Source organism: Diceros bicornis, chromosome 7, assembly GCF_020826845.1.
Source record: "Diceros bicornis minor isolate mBicDic1 chromosome 7, mDicBic1.mat.cur, whole genome shotgun sequence".
Classification (NCBI taxonomy): Eukaryota; Metazoa; Chordata; class Mammalia; order Perissodactyla; family Rhinocerotidae; genus Diceros; species Diceros bicornis.
Genome location: NC_080746.1, coordinates 54384631 through 54402503, shown reverse-complemented (window position 1 = coordinate 54402503; position 17873 = coordinate 54384631). Strand labels below are relative to the sequence as shown.

At 36.7% G+C, this 17873-nt stretch overlaps 1 protein-coding gene across 3 annotated transcripts in view; it reads left to right on the top strand.

Moving 5' to 3' along the window:
• The window catches only part of ACER3 (alkaline ceramidase 3), a 159862-nt gene that overhangs the window by 101401 nt on the left and 40588 nt on the right, over positions 1–17873 (top strand). For all 3 annotated transcript variants that reach the window (XM_058545555.1, XM_058545554.1, XM_058545556.1), the window contains 2 exons: positions 1819–1900; positions 6113–6148. In XM_058545555.1, coding sequence (XP_058401538.1) covers positions 1819–1900; positions 6113–6148 — 118 coding nt within the window. The remainder of the gene's footprint in view (positions 1–1818; positions 1901–6112; positions 6149–17873) is intronic.

The following is a 17873-nucleotide window of genomic DNA, read 5'->3' as shown; positions in this document are numbered from 1 at the left end:
GAGGATTGGCATGGATGTTAGCTCAGGGCTGATCTTCCTCACCAAAAAAAAAAATAAAGAAAAATCCTATAACTAATATAGATAGACTCTTACTTAAATTTGACTTAAATTGGATATTTTGCCTTTCCTTAAGTTATGAATGTATACAAATTTAGAAACAGATTTATATATTATACCATAAAAATAATATTTATCTACTTTGTACCTGTAATTGTACTAGGCAGCACCAAGTAATCTCTAATTCTCGCAGTTGTACAAGATAAATGGGTGTCGTTCCCATTTTATAGGTGATGAAATGAAGCACAGAGAGGTTTAGGAACTTATGTATGGATATAAGCAGAGCTTATCTTAGGTGACTTGCCTAAGATCATGCAGTTAGGAAGTGTCAGAGTTGGAAATTGCACTACAAGTTTAATAATTTTACCTTCTAAGTATACCTTCTATTCCCTAGCACTTCTCTGAACCCCTTATGTGATGGCTATCTGATTCTTTTCAATATGGTCATCACTGATAGCTCAAGAATACCTTCTACTAAAGATATGTAAAAATCAGAATAGTTTGAAAAAATATATTATTAAAAAGAGCTCATCCGAAACTTTTTCTGTTAAGGGCCAGATAATAATTATTTTAGGCTTTGTGGGCCTCTGGTCTCTGTTGCAACTCTTCAACTGCTGTTGCAGCGTGGAAGCAGTCATAGATAATATGTAAACAGATGGTTGTGACTATGTTCCAGTAAAATTTTATTTACAAAAACAGGCTTAGGCTGAGAAATTGGCCCTTGGGCTGTAGTTTGCTGCTCTTGATCTAGAAAAATACTTTCAGATGAGCTCTTATTAATAAGTCATCAAGTCACAGAGTTTAAAGGTAAAAGAGATCTTAGAAATCATCTGGGCCAACCACCTTTCTTTATGATAAGAAATAGGAGTTGTGTCCAATTCCCCCCTACAGCCAATTAATTAGTAAACTGAGAGAATTCTCCTGCTGCTTCTACCAAAACATAGGCTCAAAGGTTGGATATTTAATTGATGGCTAAATACTTGTTCATATTTCCTTATTCACTGAATATTTCCTGTGTATCAGACAATATCCTAGTGACTAGATATATGAAAAAAGATTTTATCCCTGCATACAAGGAATTCGCAGTCTGGTTGGGAAGACAGATAAGTAAAGAGACAATTACAATAGAATGGTATTTTCTATAATAGTGTGCCTTAGTCAGGGATCATTAGTTGCAAGATGTAAAAACCTACTCAAGCCCGCTTGAGTTAAGAGAGATTTACTTATTGTAAGGGCATGAAGAAATTATATAGAATCCAATAGCAGGAAGGACAGCCTCACTAGAACTGGAAGGAAGGACAGCTTCTCTCTCTCTACCTCTTTTCTCCATTCTTTCCTCTCCACATAGTTTCACATCTTTATATCTGCTTTATTTTTCTCTCCCTGCAGATCACTTCTCTGCTCATTCATCTACTTGTTCATTCAATTTAGTTGCCCCAGATATCAGCATCAGATCTTGAATCCATATGGCTTTTATACTTTGACTCCACACTAAATAGATTCAGTCTCTGGCTCCCAAACTCCATGTTTTCAGGAGAGAGCCTCTTGTTGGCCGCATTTAAGTCAGGTGCCTACTTCTGGTCCCCCCAGCCTCTTGAAGGCTGCAGACAGTGCGGGTTCTCTAAGATGACAGTACGAGTGGGAGGAAATGATGGGCGTTACTGGGCCCAGAGGCATGTATGCAAGTGGTAACACAGCATTTTATTTGTTTTCCTAGTTGTATATTCTACAACAAGTTGCTCTCTCTCTCTTTTTTTTAAGGTTTGAATGTTTCAAGATGAAGAACTCAGTAAACTATCATCTGCTTTTTACCTTAGTGCTCTTCAGTTTAATAGTAACCACAGTAAGTATATTTTGTTTCTAACAGATTAAGCGTGTGGAATAGCCATTTATGGAGTTTGGCACATTTTGCTTCCAGTGTTTGCTTCATGCTTTTCAGACTGAAACGTTTCTACACAAAACTCACTTACATATATTGCTCCTTTGTTTTCTGTTTAGGTGTTAAAAAGAGTTGAAAAGTTGAAACAACTTTCTAAAAAATCTGTTTTTTAAGGTATGAAAATGTCAAAAGGCAAATATTTAGTAGCAATGGAAAAAAATTAACTTTTTCTCATGGATGGACGTGTTACCTCCTATTTATGAAAAAAAAAGAGATTAGCTCTGCTCTGTTGGGCATAGTATGACTATTTTAACCTTTTCCTAATAAGTTGAGATAACTAGTCACTTCTGATTCTACCCTAGTGCTTTTTTTCCTCAAGTGAATTGCATTTTATATTAAGAGATACTCATTTCAACAAACTTTTATTGCAAACCTACCATATCAGGCAGTAGAAAATACAAAGATGACTAAGAATCAGTTGCTGTGCTTGAGGAGTACATTCTAGCAGGGAAGTCAAACATGTAAACAAAGAATTGCATAAAAAGATAATTGCAGTAATAAAGGTAAAAACTAGTTATACAATGATGAGATGAAGGAGGATCGATGAAAATTGCTTGAACGGGTCAAGGAAAGCTCCAGAGAGGAAGCACTTGAGCTAGGGTTTAACTGATGATTAGGAGTTCGCCAGTGTCCATAGGCATAGAACCTTGGAACAATATAATGAATTATCACTTTTAAGTGCTTTCTATGTGCCAGATACTGTACTGAATACTTTACATTTGTTTTCTCATTAAATCTTCACTACCAGTAGAATTGGGAGAGATTTAATATGGCTGGAACAGATGTTAAGTGATGAGGAGTGAATGAATTGGGTGAATTAGACAAATGTCAGATTATAAAAACCTTTGTACGTCATGTTTAAGTTTGAATTTTTAGTCTAAAGTAGTGTGGAGCCATTAACTGGTTTAAAGTAGAGGAAAAACATAATTGGATATGTGTTTTAGGCAGATTACTTTCGTTATAGAGGATGGATTAGAGGAGTTTGAGACTAGACCCAGGGACTTTTGCATTTGCCTAGGCAAGATATGAGACTGAAACTGAAGTAAAAGAGGTGTGGGGATGAAAAGAAGCTGTCATAAATAACAATCTGTAGGACTTGTGACCCACTAAATAGGGAGGTGGGAATGGAGTAAAAAGAAGGAATTGTCTAGAATGACTCCTTAGTTTATGGCCTGGCCGTCAGGATACATAGTAGGTCCTTAGTTAAGATAGAAAACTTGGAGGAAGAGCAGATTTTGCAGGAAAGATAATGACTAGGTTTGTGTCATGGGATGGGGTAGGTAAGTTCCATTGGGAATGTGTTGAGATTTAGGTGCCTGATATTAAGGATATCTGAGGCTTAACAGGTAGCCTGGACTAAAGATGTGGATTTGGGGTTGTCAGGGGTAGGTCGTACTAGAAATGTGGGAATAGGTGAAGTGGCACAGAGATAGCAAAGGCCGTTAAGATAACCAAAGATAGAACCTCATGGAACACTTTATTTTTTTAAGAGATAAACAAAACAGTATACATTCATGATACTATATCCTAAAAGTTACAATTGATTTGTCTATTTGACATTCAAAGCCTGTCAGTATGCAAACTCTTATGGTAAAATTAGGATACCTCATTTCATAATGCCTAAGGATTTCAATAGGAATCAACATTTTTTAAATAAAAATTATGTACATTTAAGATGTACAACATGATGATTTGATATACATAGTGAAATGATTACTGCAGTCAAGCTAACCAATATATCTTCTCACATAGTTACCATTTGTGTGTGTGTGATGAGAGCAGCTGAAATCTACTCTCTCAGCAAATTTCCAGTGTTCAGTCAAGTATTATTAATCATCATGCTGTATGTTGGAACACTGACATTTGAGGGGCAAGTGGAGGAAATGAAGCTAGCAAAGGAGACTGAGAACAAGGAATCAGAGATGTAGGAAAACTCAGCCTGATGTCACAGATTACAAAGACATTTCTAGAAGGAGAAACAGTATTAGTTGCCTCTGAGAGGATGAGTAAAATGAAGATTGAGGTTTGACCCATAAAAATTTCAATTAAAAGACCAAGTAAACATGATAAGGATATTGTCAGCAGTAGACTGATGGAAGCAGAAGCTAGATTTCAGGGAGTGGAAAAGGGGAGTAGGAGGTTGCAGGAGCACATATACACTATTTTCTTATGCTTCTACATTGCCCTGCATGCTCCTTTGCATAAACTACATACTTGTTAATCATGAGAGAATCCTAGAATTTCAGAGGTGAAAGGAAGTCTTGTTACTGTATAAAAGAAAAGAATAAAGCCCAGAGAGTTTTAGTGACTTGTCTGGCCAACCAAATTCATATGGAGAATTGGTAGCAGAGTCGAGACTAGACCCCTTTGTAAGTTAAGAACTGATGTGGTTGGAAACATAGGCTTGGGAGTCAGTCAGATCTGAGTTTGGACCAATACTGTTACTTAAGAAGTGGGACCTTGGGCAAGTTACTGAATCTCTCTCTGCTTTAGTTTTCCTTATCTGTAAAATGAAGATAATAATAGCATACATTTCATATTAGTTGTGAGAATTAATACCTGGCACATAGTAAGGACTCCATAATTCTTTGGCCTAAAAAAATGTCTTTAAGAGTCATGCCCTTTTGCATTTATTTTATTAGTAACAGTGGGAATCTGAAACTATGAAAAGAGCAATTACTATTTTGAAATAACAAATTTCAGAGATTAAAAGCATTCTTCCTTACTGAGTTTAGAGTTGCAGATAAGTATATAATGTCTATACACGTCTTACTATTAAAGCTCTATGAGTGCTTGCTTAAAGGAAATAATCTGCCCTTGTCGTAGTGAGGGTAGGAACTTCCTCCAGAAATAAGAAATTCTGTAGCCAAATTATAAAATCATGTAAAATTTTGTGAAATCAGCAGTACATTAAATGAGAATATGGAGATATCTGAGCACAGTCCTTGCTGTCAAGGAGATTACAGCCTCGTAGGGGAGAGATATAGGAACCTAATAAATGCCATGAAGTTTATACCTGGTCAGTGAGGGTACAAAGGAGGGCAAGTGGTTGCTTCTGCTAAATAGAGAAGGGATCAGAAAAGGCTTCAAGAAAGAGGTTTAGATTGAGCTGAATCTTGAAAGATGAGTGTTTGCCAGCAGGGGAGGACTTCTGAACAAAGTAAAGAGCAGCACGTTTAAAGTTACAGAAGCGTGAAACCAGCACATTTGGGGAAGCACTGTATGTTCTGGAGCCTAGGATGAAACAGACAAGAAGAGAGCAAGGAGGCCAAACAGAAAGGCAGAAGCAAGATACATTGAAGGCTTTGAAATTTGGACTTTGTCTTGTAAGTGATGAGAGTCATTTCAGGGTTATGATTTGCATTTTGATTCCTCTCTACAATGTTATTTTAAAGGTGTACTCCTATAGGGCAGTAAATGCATGCTAAATCTTAAATAGGCATTGAACTTAATCACCCCCATGACCGTGGAGCCTAAAACTAGCGTTTGTGTAACTGGGAATGCATCAAGGTGAGTGAGTTAGAGGTTTTTGGAAGCAGAAGAAAGCACAAGAAATTAGTTTTAAATATTTTCACTTATTGAGCACTTATTATATGCTACACTTCTACGTATTTTAGCTTATTATTCCTCACTACTGTTATTCCCGTTGTCCAAATAAGGGAAAATGAGTCTTTTGCTTAAGTGACTTGCTCAAGGCATGTAGCAAGTAAGTGGCAGAGTCTGAAATTTAACTCCTGTCTCTAACTCTAAGTCCAGTGTTCTTTCTACTGTAGAACAGATCTGCTGTACAGATTGTCAGCATAACCTCTTCAGCCCTCATGAGTATGCATCCATCTTTGCCCCTCCTTGATTCTGACGCAGAGGCCAAGAAGCCAGAGTAATCCACAACAGCTTTGAAACATTGAGTTTGCCATGGTAAACTAGCACTGGGGGATACCCACCTGTGGGTACTAACCCTTCTGTAGCATGCCACCTAATCTGATTGGTTTTACATGGCTGGAGTCAGATCTAAGTAGCAGGACTAGGGAAGCAGGAATTGTACTTGGGATTTGCAGAGTTGTTGTTCCCTCTCTGTAACGTGCTTCATTCACATGTGTTTCTTTTAATATTTTGCAGGTTTACCTTAAGGTAAAGGAGCCTGTATTCCATCAGGTAATTTTTAGAAATTATTATACATTTGATTGTTTAACAATACTAGCTGCCTGTGTTTTCCTTTTCTAGTAAGTTATATGCAGATACAACTTCTGAAAATGAAATGGTAGATGTCCTTCAGTGTTTAAAACAGAGGTTGCAAACTCAAGTGCCTCCAGGAGCCAGGTGTGGGTAAAAGGAGTATACCCAGGACAGCCAGTGCCCAGGCCCAGCCGACTGTTGCTAGTCAGTAATGCAGGTGCAGCATTGCTCTCATCAGCAGAAATAGCAGAACGCATTATGCACATACACATGTAAAATCTTTTTTATGAAATTATTTTCTAGAAAATATAGACTGAAAATTCCTTGAATATTTTCCCCCTAATGCATATTTTATTAAGTTTTTTGAGGGGGGAGGTTATTTAGATTGAGGGAAGCTAACACAGGAAACTTTGCTGTGGGAAATAATGATCTAAGTGCATCTCATAATGAAACCAGAGTGAAATAAAGTAGCAGAACCTAAATAAAGAGAGCTATTGTTTATTGAGTGCCACCATGTGCCTGGCACTACACTCATTACTACACAGACTTGGATCTCCCCAGCAGTCCTACAAATTAGGGATTATTGTCCACATTTTAACAGAAGTGAACTCAGAGATATTACGTAATTTGCCGCAGGGTTACATAGTTATTACAAGGCAGAGCCAGGATTGTAACCTAGATTTGTATGACTCCTGTCACCATTTTTTCAACAAACTAGCAAACAAAAATAAATAAATTAATTAAGCACACATTTCAGGAATATCAGAGGCTTTGTAGTTTTAGAATATTTTGTGCTTATATAAAAAGTAAATGTTCTGTAACTTTTTCAACTAGACTATAATCATCTAACTGAAATCTGTTTTTGAAATAAATTCTGAAACCACATTATTGTGCCTTCCTTTTCTAAAGGCCAGCTGAAAGTAGATGCACTAAAGTAGATGTCACAGGAGAGGACATCCAAACTCTGCTGTTTATCATAGCTTGAAGTGATGTCATTATGTAATTACCCCTTTATTTAGAAAGATTTATTGACACAATGTAAAAAATGAAGTAAGTTTATTTATATGAAGAATACTTCAGTTTTTATGAATTTCTTGTTTGCCTGTACAAAAAAGAAAAATCATAACCATATGTTATGAGAGGTTCGGGGATTCGATCGGAGACGTAAAAGACACTTTCCACTCCAAACAAATGGACTGAAGGTATATTTTATTATATAGAGGATAGTAAAGGTGACAGTCTGCAAACAGATCCAAATAGGTCAAATATTAAGAGGGAAAAAACATCAGCCCGACTGGAAAGGGAAAACACCCACATCGGCTGAAGAGAAATGAGACAAATCAACCAGAAAGAGAAACACCAGGTTGACCGAAAAGAGAACACATCAAATCAATTACTTCATATCAAATCAATTACTTCACATCAAATCAGTTACTCACAACATCCACGCCCCACTGCCGGGAGAGTCCTGTCAATAGACGCGGCTGGGCAAGGATCACACGTCCTGGGCAAGGTGTCCCTTCCACAGGTGGAACTCTCACCAGGGCTCAGTTTCCAGCAGTTTTTATACCATCAGTAATTTTCAGAGTAAGCAATTACAGAGTTTGCAGAGCAAGCATTTAGTGTTCCCATGCACAAAATGGTTATCAGCGGCGTACGTGCACTGAGCCCCCTGGCTAACATCCCGGCCCAGTAGTTGTGTACGTGCATTGTTCTCTTTGGTTATCATCCCAGCCCGGCACAGATGGCCAGTCCATCCCGTGCTACGACGCTCCAAGAGCCTTGAAATGTTACAACCTGCAACTCTCTCCGCGGGAGAAAAGCCAGTTCCCGGGAAAAGGCCAGTTCCCACCACACAGACAGCAGCTTTGTATTTCTTTTTGTGCTGGTGGCTGTATGTCAATGGAGCGGCCAAACATGGCCGTACTCATGTCAAGACACCATAAAAAACCAAAATTTGGAAATTTTAGGTTAAGTTTTGTGGCTTATATCCTAGGCCTAGAGATTACAAATCAGGATAGAGAAGTGAAGAAGGAGGGCAATGCTCAAGTAAGTTGGATAAGCAATCTGAGGGTAGAAGACATTCATTCATTCAACAGATATCAACCGTGTACATTCTCAGTACCAAATTCTGAGCCGGAAGTTGGAAATAGAGGGGCAGTAGAGCAAAGACTTTAAAATCTAAAGTCAGGCAGACCTGGATTCAAATCTTGTCTCTCCACTTGCTGGCTGTATATCCTGGACAAGTTACTTAACTTATTTGAGCTTTGGTTTCCTCATTATTCAACAAACACTTTTTAATTGCCTTCCAATATGCCAGATGCTGTACTAGACACAGGAGATATACTAGTGAATGAAATAACGAGGTCCCTGCTCTTAAGGAGCTTATCATACTGTATCTCTAAAATTGGTACAGTAATCTCCTAAGGTAGTCTGAGGGTGAAATTGAGATAATGCATATAAAACCCTTATCACATAGTAAACACTCAGTGAATGTTAACTAAGATTAATTTACCAAGGCAAATAAGACATGGCTGCTGGTCTCAAGGAGCTCACTGTCTGGTCAGGAAGATAGACTTGTAAAAAAATATTTGTAGTATATATGTCTTGTAATGCATATGCAAAAGCAGTGCTAATGTAGACAGGCGCACAGTCTCCCTCCTTAGATGACTCAAGATAGGATTACAAAATACATTTATTGCATATAGCTACATTATTACTTACTCTGCTACTGAAAAACAAGTTAGGGAAAATGGCCCACTATTGTGATACAATAGTATTTTTCGCTACTTTATTTGGAAAGGCCTTTGCCTCAGATGTCTAACCTAGAATTTTCTATGCTGATCTGTTAAGTAGTTAGAATTGATATTTTCCGTTTATACTTACGGCTTTAAAAAATCTATCCCTGATTATTTTCTGAGTATCGTTCTTAAGAAAAAAGAACTGCTTTTTCTGAGAATCTTCTGTTTGTCAAAGTTTAGAGTATTGCTCTCATTCTTTCATATAACTGTTGGTATTCTTATGTACAGAAACTTAGAAAAATTCTTTGGAATTTGTGGCAAGATTTATAATAACTTTTAAGATCTTTAAAATAATGGAAAAAGAGGGAGAAGCAATGTTGTCTAGCCTAGAGGAGCTCTGGCTTGTGAGTTTAGAATCTGGATTTCTTACCACTTTGATTTCTTGAGGTTTGGAATCTCGGTTTCTTGCCACTTAGTTATCCATGGACAGATTACTTGCTGTGCCTGTTCTCATCTATAATACCCGTATCCTCATCAGGAGAATGTTCAAAACAAGGAGAGGTATTGTTTCACAAGGATAGTATAAAAATAATTAATATAGGATAATGCAAAGCACAAGGCAATAAACATAGTAAGACAGTGTGATACTAAAAGTACATATTAAGATATAAGATGACATGCATAAATTTCTGCCTATGATAATCATGGAAAGCTCCTAAAAGGAGATGTTTGAGTTGGGTCCAGAAAGATAAGTATGTAGTGATGTACACTTAGAAGGAAAGAGTTAATAAACACTTTAAAAGTATCTGTCACAGCCAGGATGATTGTCTTGCTAATCAGATTAGCTTCCCTGAAGGAGACAATACTGATAACAGTGCTACTTTACTGTATTAAATCCAAGGTGATCCAAACATCTCCAAAGAAAACCAAGTGCTGTTTGTTTAATTTGATGGCCTTGCAAAGGGTAATACTCAAATCACATAGCTGCTACATTCAATAGAAATGCCAATATACCTTAAGCAAGAAAACAAAAAGAAAAGCACACATGAGGATAGATTAAAAGAACATTTAAGAAGTTAGTGAACCCTCTTTAAGCAGCTAATTGACAAATCAGTAATTGAATATCTCAGATGAGATCTCATCTAATGTCTCAAAGAGTACTGTTGCTTAAAATCTCCTGCCAAAGTAGATGTCTCCTAAAGATTGTTTCTAGACATGACCTGTTAGTATTTTATTACTTTCCCTTCCAATTTGACCCTCAAAGTTTGCAAGAAAGAACACACTATGTAAACAATTTGAAAAGTGGGAACTTAAGCAGATTTATTTGAATTTTATTCTATTATGCTTCATTTGTGCCATTTTATTACAAATTAAGGATGTAAGAAAACTGCTATGTAAGCACACTTGGAAAAGAAGCAAAAAAAGCTAACATTTTTTAGTATCTGCTATGTGCTAAATATTGTGTATTCTGTCATATAGTTTATATTGACTTACCTATTATCTTACTAAAATATCAACCAACCCTTTTAGAAATTATCTTCTTCATTTTATGGGTGAGATAGATAACTGAGAGTCAGAAAGGTTAAGTAATTTGCCCAATGTTTCTCACCTAATTAGTGCAGAGCTAGAAATCGAACCCAAGTGTTTTTATTCCAAAGCCCATATTCCTTCCATGATATGATGATGCCCCTATAGTAGAATCTGCACTTTGGAATCTAATTTATTATCAGAAAGATTCATTTTTAAAAAGAATGAAAAATGCTGTTTAGATTTTAGTGCCATGATGAAATTATTAGAAAAAATGTGAAGACTGAATATGTAAAACTTAGGTAGAGCTATGCTTTACTTTTAAGTAAGCCAGAATTCAGTTATCAACTTTAAAAACTGCCCCAAATCAAATATAAGTGAAGTACTTTGTGAATAAAAATAGATTAAGTAATTTCTAGAGAAGGATTTCAGCAAGGCTTCACACAGGAGATGACTGAGCAGGATTTATTTGGCCATAGAACTCTTTTTTTATACAATATCTCTTAATATCTCCCAGCACAGTGGTATTCTGGGAGATACTATTTGGGAAATCCTGTGCTGAAATACAAGATCCTGCAGAACATAAGAAGAGAAGGGAAAACTGGACCAGATTGTGAAGCACTGGATGTCATGTGAAAGTTGGGATCTTACAGCTTTTGCCATTGAGAGAGGCATGCCATTATAAGATCTGTTTCAGATACTTCTGGCAGTTGTGTGTAGGATGGATTAGAAGGCTGTATAGTTTTCGCAGAATTAGGATTTTAAACCATTTCCAAGTATCTACAAAAGCTTTGTTTTTACCAGTAGACCTCATTGCCTTATGAGACTTGTGAAATTGTTTTATAGTTATAAAGTAATATCTACATTTAGCTCATTAGTATTTAAACTATCATCTAAATATGTAGGAAGCACCAACCTTTTAGTCTTATCATATGAGAGTAACTTATATTAACTCCCAGAATAAAATGCCTCTTACATCCCTATTTTGACTATAATTATAGGAATATGAAACCACAGTCACCTGGTTCAGTCCCTTCATTTTACAAATGGGAGTCCCAAGACCAAGATAAGTGAAGTGACTTGTTCAAGGTTATATAGTGAGGCAGTAATCAGATGGTAGAAAAGTCTAGATCCCCCAACTGCAGCCCTTGGCTTTTTCTCTTAGAGGTTATTTACTATGTTTGGGCAATTGATTGTCATTAATATAATGAGTGAGTCCTTTACAGACTCCAAATGCCTAAATCCCATTACCTGTCACCACCACAGGTTCCCACTCACTGGGGCTTTATCCACAAATCCCTACCTGATCTCCCACTCTGATGAACTGTTCTTTTTTTAACTTATTTAATTATTTTATTGAGGTCATATTGGCTTATAACATTATGTAAATTTCAGGTGTACATTAATATATATCAGTTTCTGTATAGGCTGCAGTGTGTTCACCACCAATAGTCTAGTTTTTATCCGTCACCATACACATGTCCCCCTTTGCCCCTTGGTCCTCCCCACGCCCCCTTCCCTTCTGGTATGATGAACTGTTCTTGACCACAGGCTAACTAGAAAGGAGTGCCTTTCTCCTAGAGTGAAAGACTTGAGCTTCCTCTGGAGATTTGAATGTGAAGCTAATAATTATTCTAGTGGGTTAGTATGGAATTGTTTCTTTATTGCTTAAATATTTTTATTTTTAAACAATGTCAAACTTACAGAAAAGTTGCAAGAACAGTACAAAGAACCTTTTTCCCCTGAACCACTTGAAAGTATGTTGTCAACATGTTAGAACATGATCACTTAAGATAGTGTCCACCAGACTTCTCCACTGTAAAGTTATTCTTTGTCTCTTCATAATTAATAAGAACTTTGTAGTAAAGTACTTTGAGACTTATGAAAATGCTCTGTTAATTATTAAACTTTGTATTTATTTTTATCTCTATGGATTCATATATTCCTACTTTATTCAATGCGTTATGATTTGTTATTATCATTATTTATTTTGCTGTACAAATTGTCTCAGATTTGGCCAGTGGAGCCCTCTCAAGCTGGTGTTTGTGTCCTTTTGTCATGTTCCCATAATACTTTGAGTATTCCTTACTTTTTGGCACAAGAAGATGTTCCAGGCTCATCTTGTTCTTTCCCTGCCCCAGGCCTGGAATCAGCCATGTCTCCCTGGAGCCCTAGTTCCTTTTAGTGGAGAGTGGAATTTAGAAACCAGATCCAAGTGCTAGATATTTGATTACATATGTCTCTCCTCTACTAGACTGAACTCAGTGACGGCAGGAATAGTGTGTCTTTTCATCTTTGAATGATGAATGCCTAGTCCAGAGGCTGTCACTCAGTCAATGTTCAATAAGTACTTGGTAGAAAATAAACTGGACAGTTATTTGGAACTCCTGTCTGTGTTTTGGCTTAATCCAAGGAATAGACCATAAGGAATGAGTTATGGAGAATGTTAACTCTGAACAAAGATTGAAAGTCAGTCTTCCTCATTATCATCAAAACAAATATTGTATATCTAAGGTCCCACACTACAGCCCTATCCTACTTAATTTGCCCTCTTTTACCTCTCAGTTTCATCCGTCTTCAGATATTTCCACACAGGCATCTTACTGCCAACTCACAGAACAAAACATTTGTCTTTTTCTGCTTCTCTTAAAATACTTTAGTTTTCTTTTTACTGATAAATAAAAATATAATCTGCTTTTTGCCTAGCCTATAGGTTCCTTGAAGATAAATGCCAGGTCTCAGTTTACACACAGCATATTTCTAGGGTGCTTTAGCAGAGAGAAAACACTAATAATATTTTCATAGTCTTGGGCACTTGGAGACTGAAAAAATTGTTAAGTATGGAAAGATATGAAAATTCCTTGTAAAAATGTTTTTAGGTGAAAATTGCAAGGAGCAGAAAAGTATGTATTCTATTCTCTTTTTTATTTAATAAAAATGACTTATATTACACCATGCATAGGAAAAAAGTTGCCAAAGTCATATGGCCACCTCTAGCTACAAGAGAGCCTGGGAAATCAAGCTTTTATACCTGGATATATTGCCAGCAGAATAAAATCAGTCTTCTATAAAAGCAGAAGGAGAGAATGGATACTGAGTAGGCCACTAGCAGGATCTGCACAGATTCCTAGGGGAAAATCAGAATATATGAGGTGGAGCTTGTGGAGAAAAGAAAATTAATTTGAAAAAGCCCCATTATACTGCCCCATTGTATAGGTTTTTACTTATCCATCATTTGATATGTTTAACCCATTCCCTGACAATCCATTCTGCTTGACTTCTGTATGCTGATGATTTATAAATCTGTTTCTTCAGCTCAGATTTTTCTTCTAAGGTTTAGACCCAGATATCCAACTCCTGCTAAAGATCTCTGGTTGGATATCTCACAGGCACCTCAAACTCTGAACATATCCAAAAATGAAGTTGCCATTTTTCTCCCCAATCTTTCTTCTCTTCATGTATTCTCTAACCCAATAAACAATTTTACCATGCACCTAACTGCTCAAGTTATAAACCAGGCCATCATTGACTTTCCCAACTCTTCTTAACTCCCATATCAAATTCATTATCAGTCCAAGTCCTAAATATCTCCCTAGTCCAAGTCCTAAATATCTCCCTAATCTATCCATTTCTCTCCATTCCACTGATGCTACGCTAGTTCAGGCCCCAACTCTCACCTAGGTTACTGCAATACCTTGTCATTAATCTGTTTTCCATCAGTCTTGCCTCCCTTGAATTCATTCTCCACCCAGCAAGACAAGAGACGTCTTTATGATACATGAGTGATCATGTTAAGCTACTACTGAAAATTGCACTGACTTCCCATGGCTCTTAAGATAATGTCCAACTCCTTAACATGACTTGAAAATCCAGACTTGACCTCTGCTTCCCTTTGTGGCTTCATTTTTCTCCCTCTTTGCTCCAACAATGTATTCTAGACATGCTTACTTTCTTCTAGTCCCCAGTAATATGAGCTACGCCAGTTACTCTCTTCCACTTTCTCTTAATAATGTTTCAGTTATTATTAATAATGCTTCTCCTACTAGTGCTTCAGTTATAAAATAAATATCATATCCTCCATGAAAGTCTTTCTGGTCTTCATTAGTCTGGAGTAGGTGGCCTTCCTGTGTGCTTACAAAATGCTCTGTACAGTCCCTGTCACAGAGTTAAAATGCTACATTTTAATTGCCTGGTTACTTATCGGTCTCCTCACTGGACTGTAATTGCTGTGAGGGCAGGGATCATGCCTTTATTGTTCACCATTGCAGCAGCATGGCTGCAGTTATGGATTCAAGCTGGCAATCAGACTCTAGTAGGCTTTAATCTAATACTATGTTTACTTAGTTTTATGGAAGGATACAAGGTGGAGGAGACAGCAGGTACAGCGTTTTCATCAGGAGATTCAGAGCTATCCATATACACAGCTTCTTTTGCCCTTTCATCCATGTAAGTTACATACAGCTTCCAGGGGTGAGAGCTAAGTGCAGTGGAGGTCACTGTAACACACAGAAGCTACAGCCCCTTTTTCCTATCATTCTTTATAATGGGCATCTTTTATACTGTTCTCATGCAGGCCCCAAGCCTCCCACCTAGGTACAGTCCTTCACAACAACCAAAACAGACACATTTGTCTTAACTGTTGTATTGAAGGCTAGGAGACTGAAGTCATTCTCAACCAGGCCTGCATCAGCCCAGGCTGGATATTAACCCTTTACTCACACCACTATATCCCCAGGGTCTAGTATAATGCTCAATAAATACTAGTTGTATTCCATTTAATAGAGACCACAAGTAGTAGGCAGGAGTCATATCAAGACCTTGTAAGAGAGTCCACCTAAAACATCAAGATATAGAAAGTTTGATAGTAAAAGTATGGAAAAATATAAACCATGCTAACACTAAGAAAAAGAAATATGATATAGTTGTTTTAATATCAGACAAAATAGACTTTAAGCATTTCTATTGATAAAGAGGGATTACTTCATAGTATTAGAAGTATTCAATTCATCAGAAAATTATGATAATTAAAATTTATGTGTACCTCTAATATATATAATGCCTCAATATATAAGGCAAGAATTGACAGAATCTATAATCTTAGGAGATTAAAATACATAGCTTTGAGTAATTGATAGAGCATATAGAAGATTTAAACAATGTGATTAAAAAACTTGACCTGTAGGGCAGATGTAAAATACTGCGCCCAACAACTGCGGAAACGCTTTTTCTAGCACTCAGAGAACATTTACAAAAATTGACCGTATACTTGCTCACACAGCAAGTCAACAGATTTCAAAGGATTGGAATCAGAATATAATTTTTGGCTATAATGCAATTATGTTAGAATATAAGTGCTATAATTGTAAATAACACATGGATCAAAGAAATCATAGAAATTGGAAAAGATTTTGAATTGAATCATAATGAAAATAAATACATGTTAAAACTTGTAGGATTCAGCAAAATTAACACTTGGAGGGAAATATCTAGGCTTAAAATGTGTATACCAGAAAAAAAAGGAAATGTTTAGCATATATTTCAAGAAGTGAGGGAAAGATGAAAGCAAAACTGAATACAGCAGAAAACAAACATACTATAGGGAAAATCAGCAAAGCCAAAAGGTGCTTCCTCAAAAAGACAAGTAAAATTAACATACCTTTGGTGAATTCAAGGGGGAAAAAGGCAAGCACAAATAATCAATATCAGAAATGAAAAGTCCTGGAGAAACATCAAGTCCTGGAGGCATTAAAAAGGCAATTGACTGTTATGAACAACTTTATGCCTAAAAATTTAAATTTTTATTTTTTAAAATGGATAAATTCCTAGAAAACGTATAACCTACAGAAACTTAAGAAAGAATAGAAATCCTGGGCCGGCCCTGTGGCTTAGCGGTTAAGTGCATGCGCTCCACTACTGGCTGCCCCGGTTCGGATCCCAGGCGCGCACTGATGCACCGCTTCTCCGGCCATGCTGAGGCCGCGTCCCACATACAGCAACTAGAAGGATGTGCAACTATGACATACAACTATCTACTGGGGCTTTGGGGAAAAAGAGGAGGATTGGCAATAGATGTTAGCTCAGGGCCGGTCTTCCTCAGCAAAAAAAAGAGGAGGATTAGCATGGATGTTAGCTCAGGGCTGATCTTCCTCACAAAAAAAAAAAAAAGAATAGAAATCCCGAATTGTCCTATATTCATTAAAAGTAATCAGATCAGTAGTCAGAAATCTTCTCACAAATATGACTTCACTAGAATGTTCTACCACACATTAAAAGAAGAAATAATTCCAGTCTTACACAGATTCTTGTAGAGAATGGAACAGAAAGCAGAGATACTCTCCAACTCATGTGTGAGGCTAGCAAAACTTGAATACCAATAAGGACAGTATGAAAAAGTTAAAATTACAGGCAGAAGTCTTAACCAAAATGTTTGCAAACCAAATCCACCAATGTAAAAAATAAAAAAAGGATACAACATCATGACTAAGTTGGATGTTTCCCAGGAATATAACGTGGGTTAGACTGTTAACCCATATTAGAAAATTATATTAAAAGATTAAAGGACAAAAATTATATAATTATCTCAGAGATGTAGAAAAAGTATTTGATAAAACATATTCATGATTAAAAATAACTGTTAGCAAGCTAGCAATAAAAGAAGGCTTCTCAATCTGCTAAAGATTATTTAAAAAAATTTTTTTAAGCCTACAACCAATATTACATTTAGTGATGAACCATTTTCCTTTGAGATTGAGCGTGAGATAATAATACTTGTTATCACCAATTCTATTCACATTGTACTGGAGATCTTGGCCCACTCAGGCAAGAAAAAGAAACAAAAATTATTGAACTAAAAAGGATGAAGCAAAACTAAATATTCACAAGTGATATGCAAATGTATACATAGAAAATCTAAAGAATCTACAGATAAGTTGTTAGAATTAGAAGAGATTTTAAAAAGTAAAGTCACGTGATATAAAAACAGTATATAAAATTGTTGTATTTAGGGGCCAGCCCCATGACCTACTGGTTAAGTTTGGTGTGCTCCACTTCGGCAGCCTGCGTTCGGTTCCCAGGCTCGGACGTAGTCCACTCATTGGTGGCCATGCTGCAGCAGCAACCCACATACAAAATAGAAGAAGACTGGCACAGATGTTAGCTCAGGGTGAATCATCCTCAGGAAAAAAAAAAAACAAAAAAAAAACGTTGTATTTATATATAACAGCATTGTCAACTTAAAAAACAAATTCACCTGTTATTTTACCCTCAAAATGAGTTTTTTGGGAATAGCCAAAAGAATTGCAATTCAGGATGTGTATGCTATGGTGAACCATAGGCAAATCCAGAGAATAAAGGAGGAGAACTTGATTTTTTAGAGAAAGAGGGGGAGTGGGGAGCGGCTGTTCTAAATGAAAGTCCACTGGGGGAAAGCAACAGTT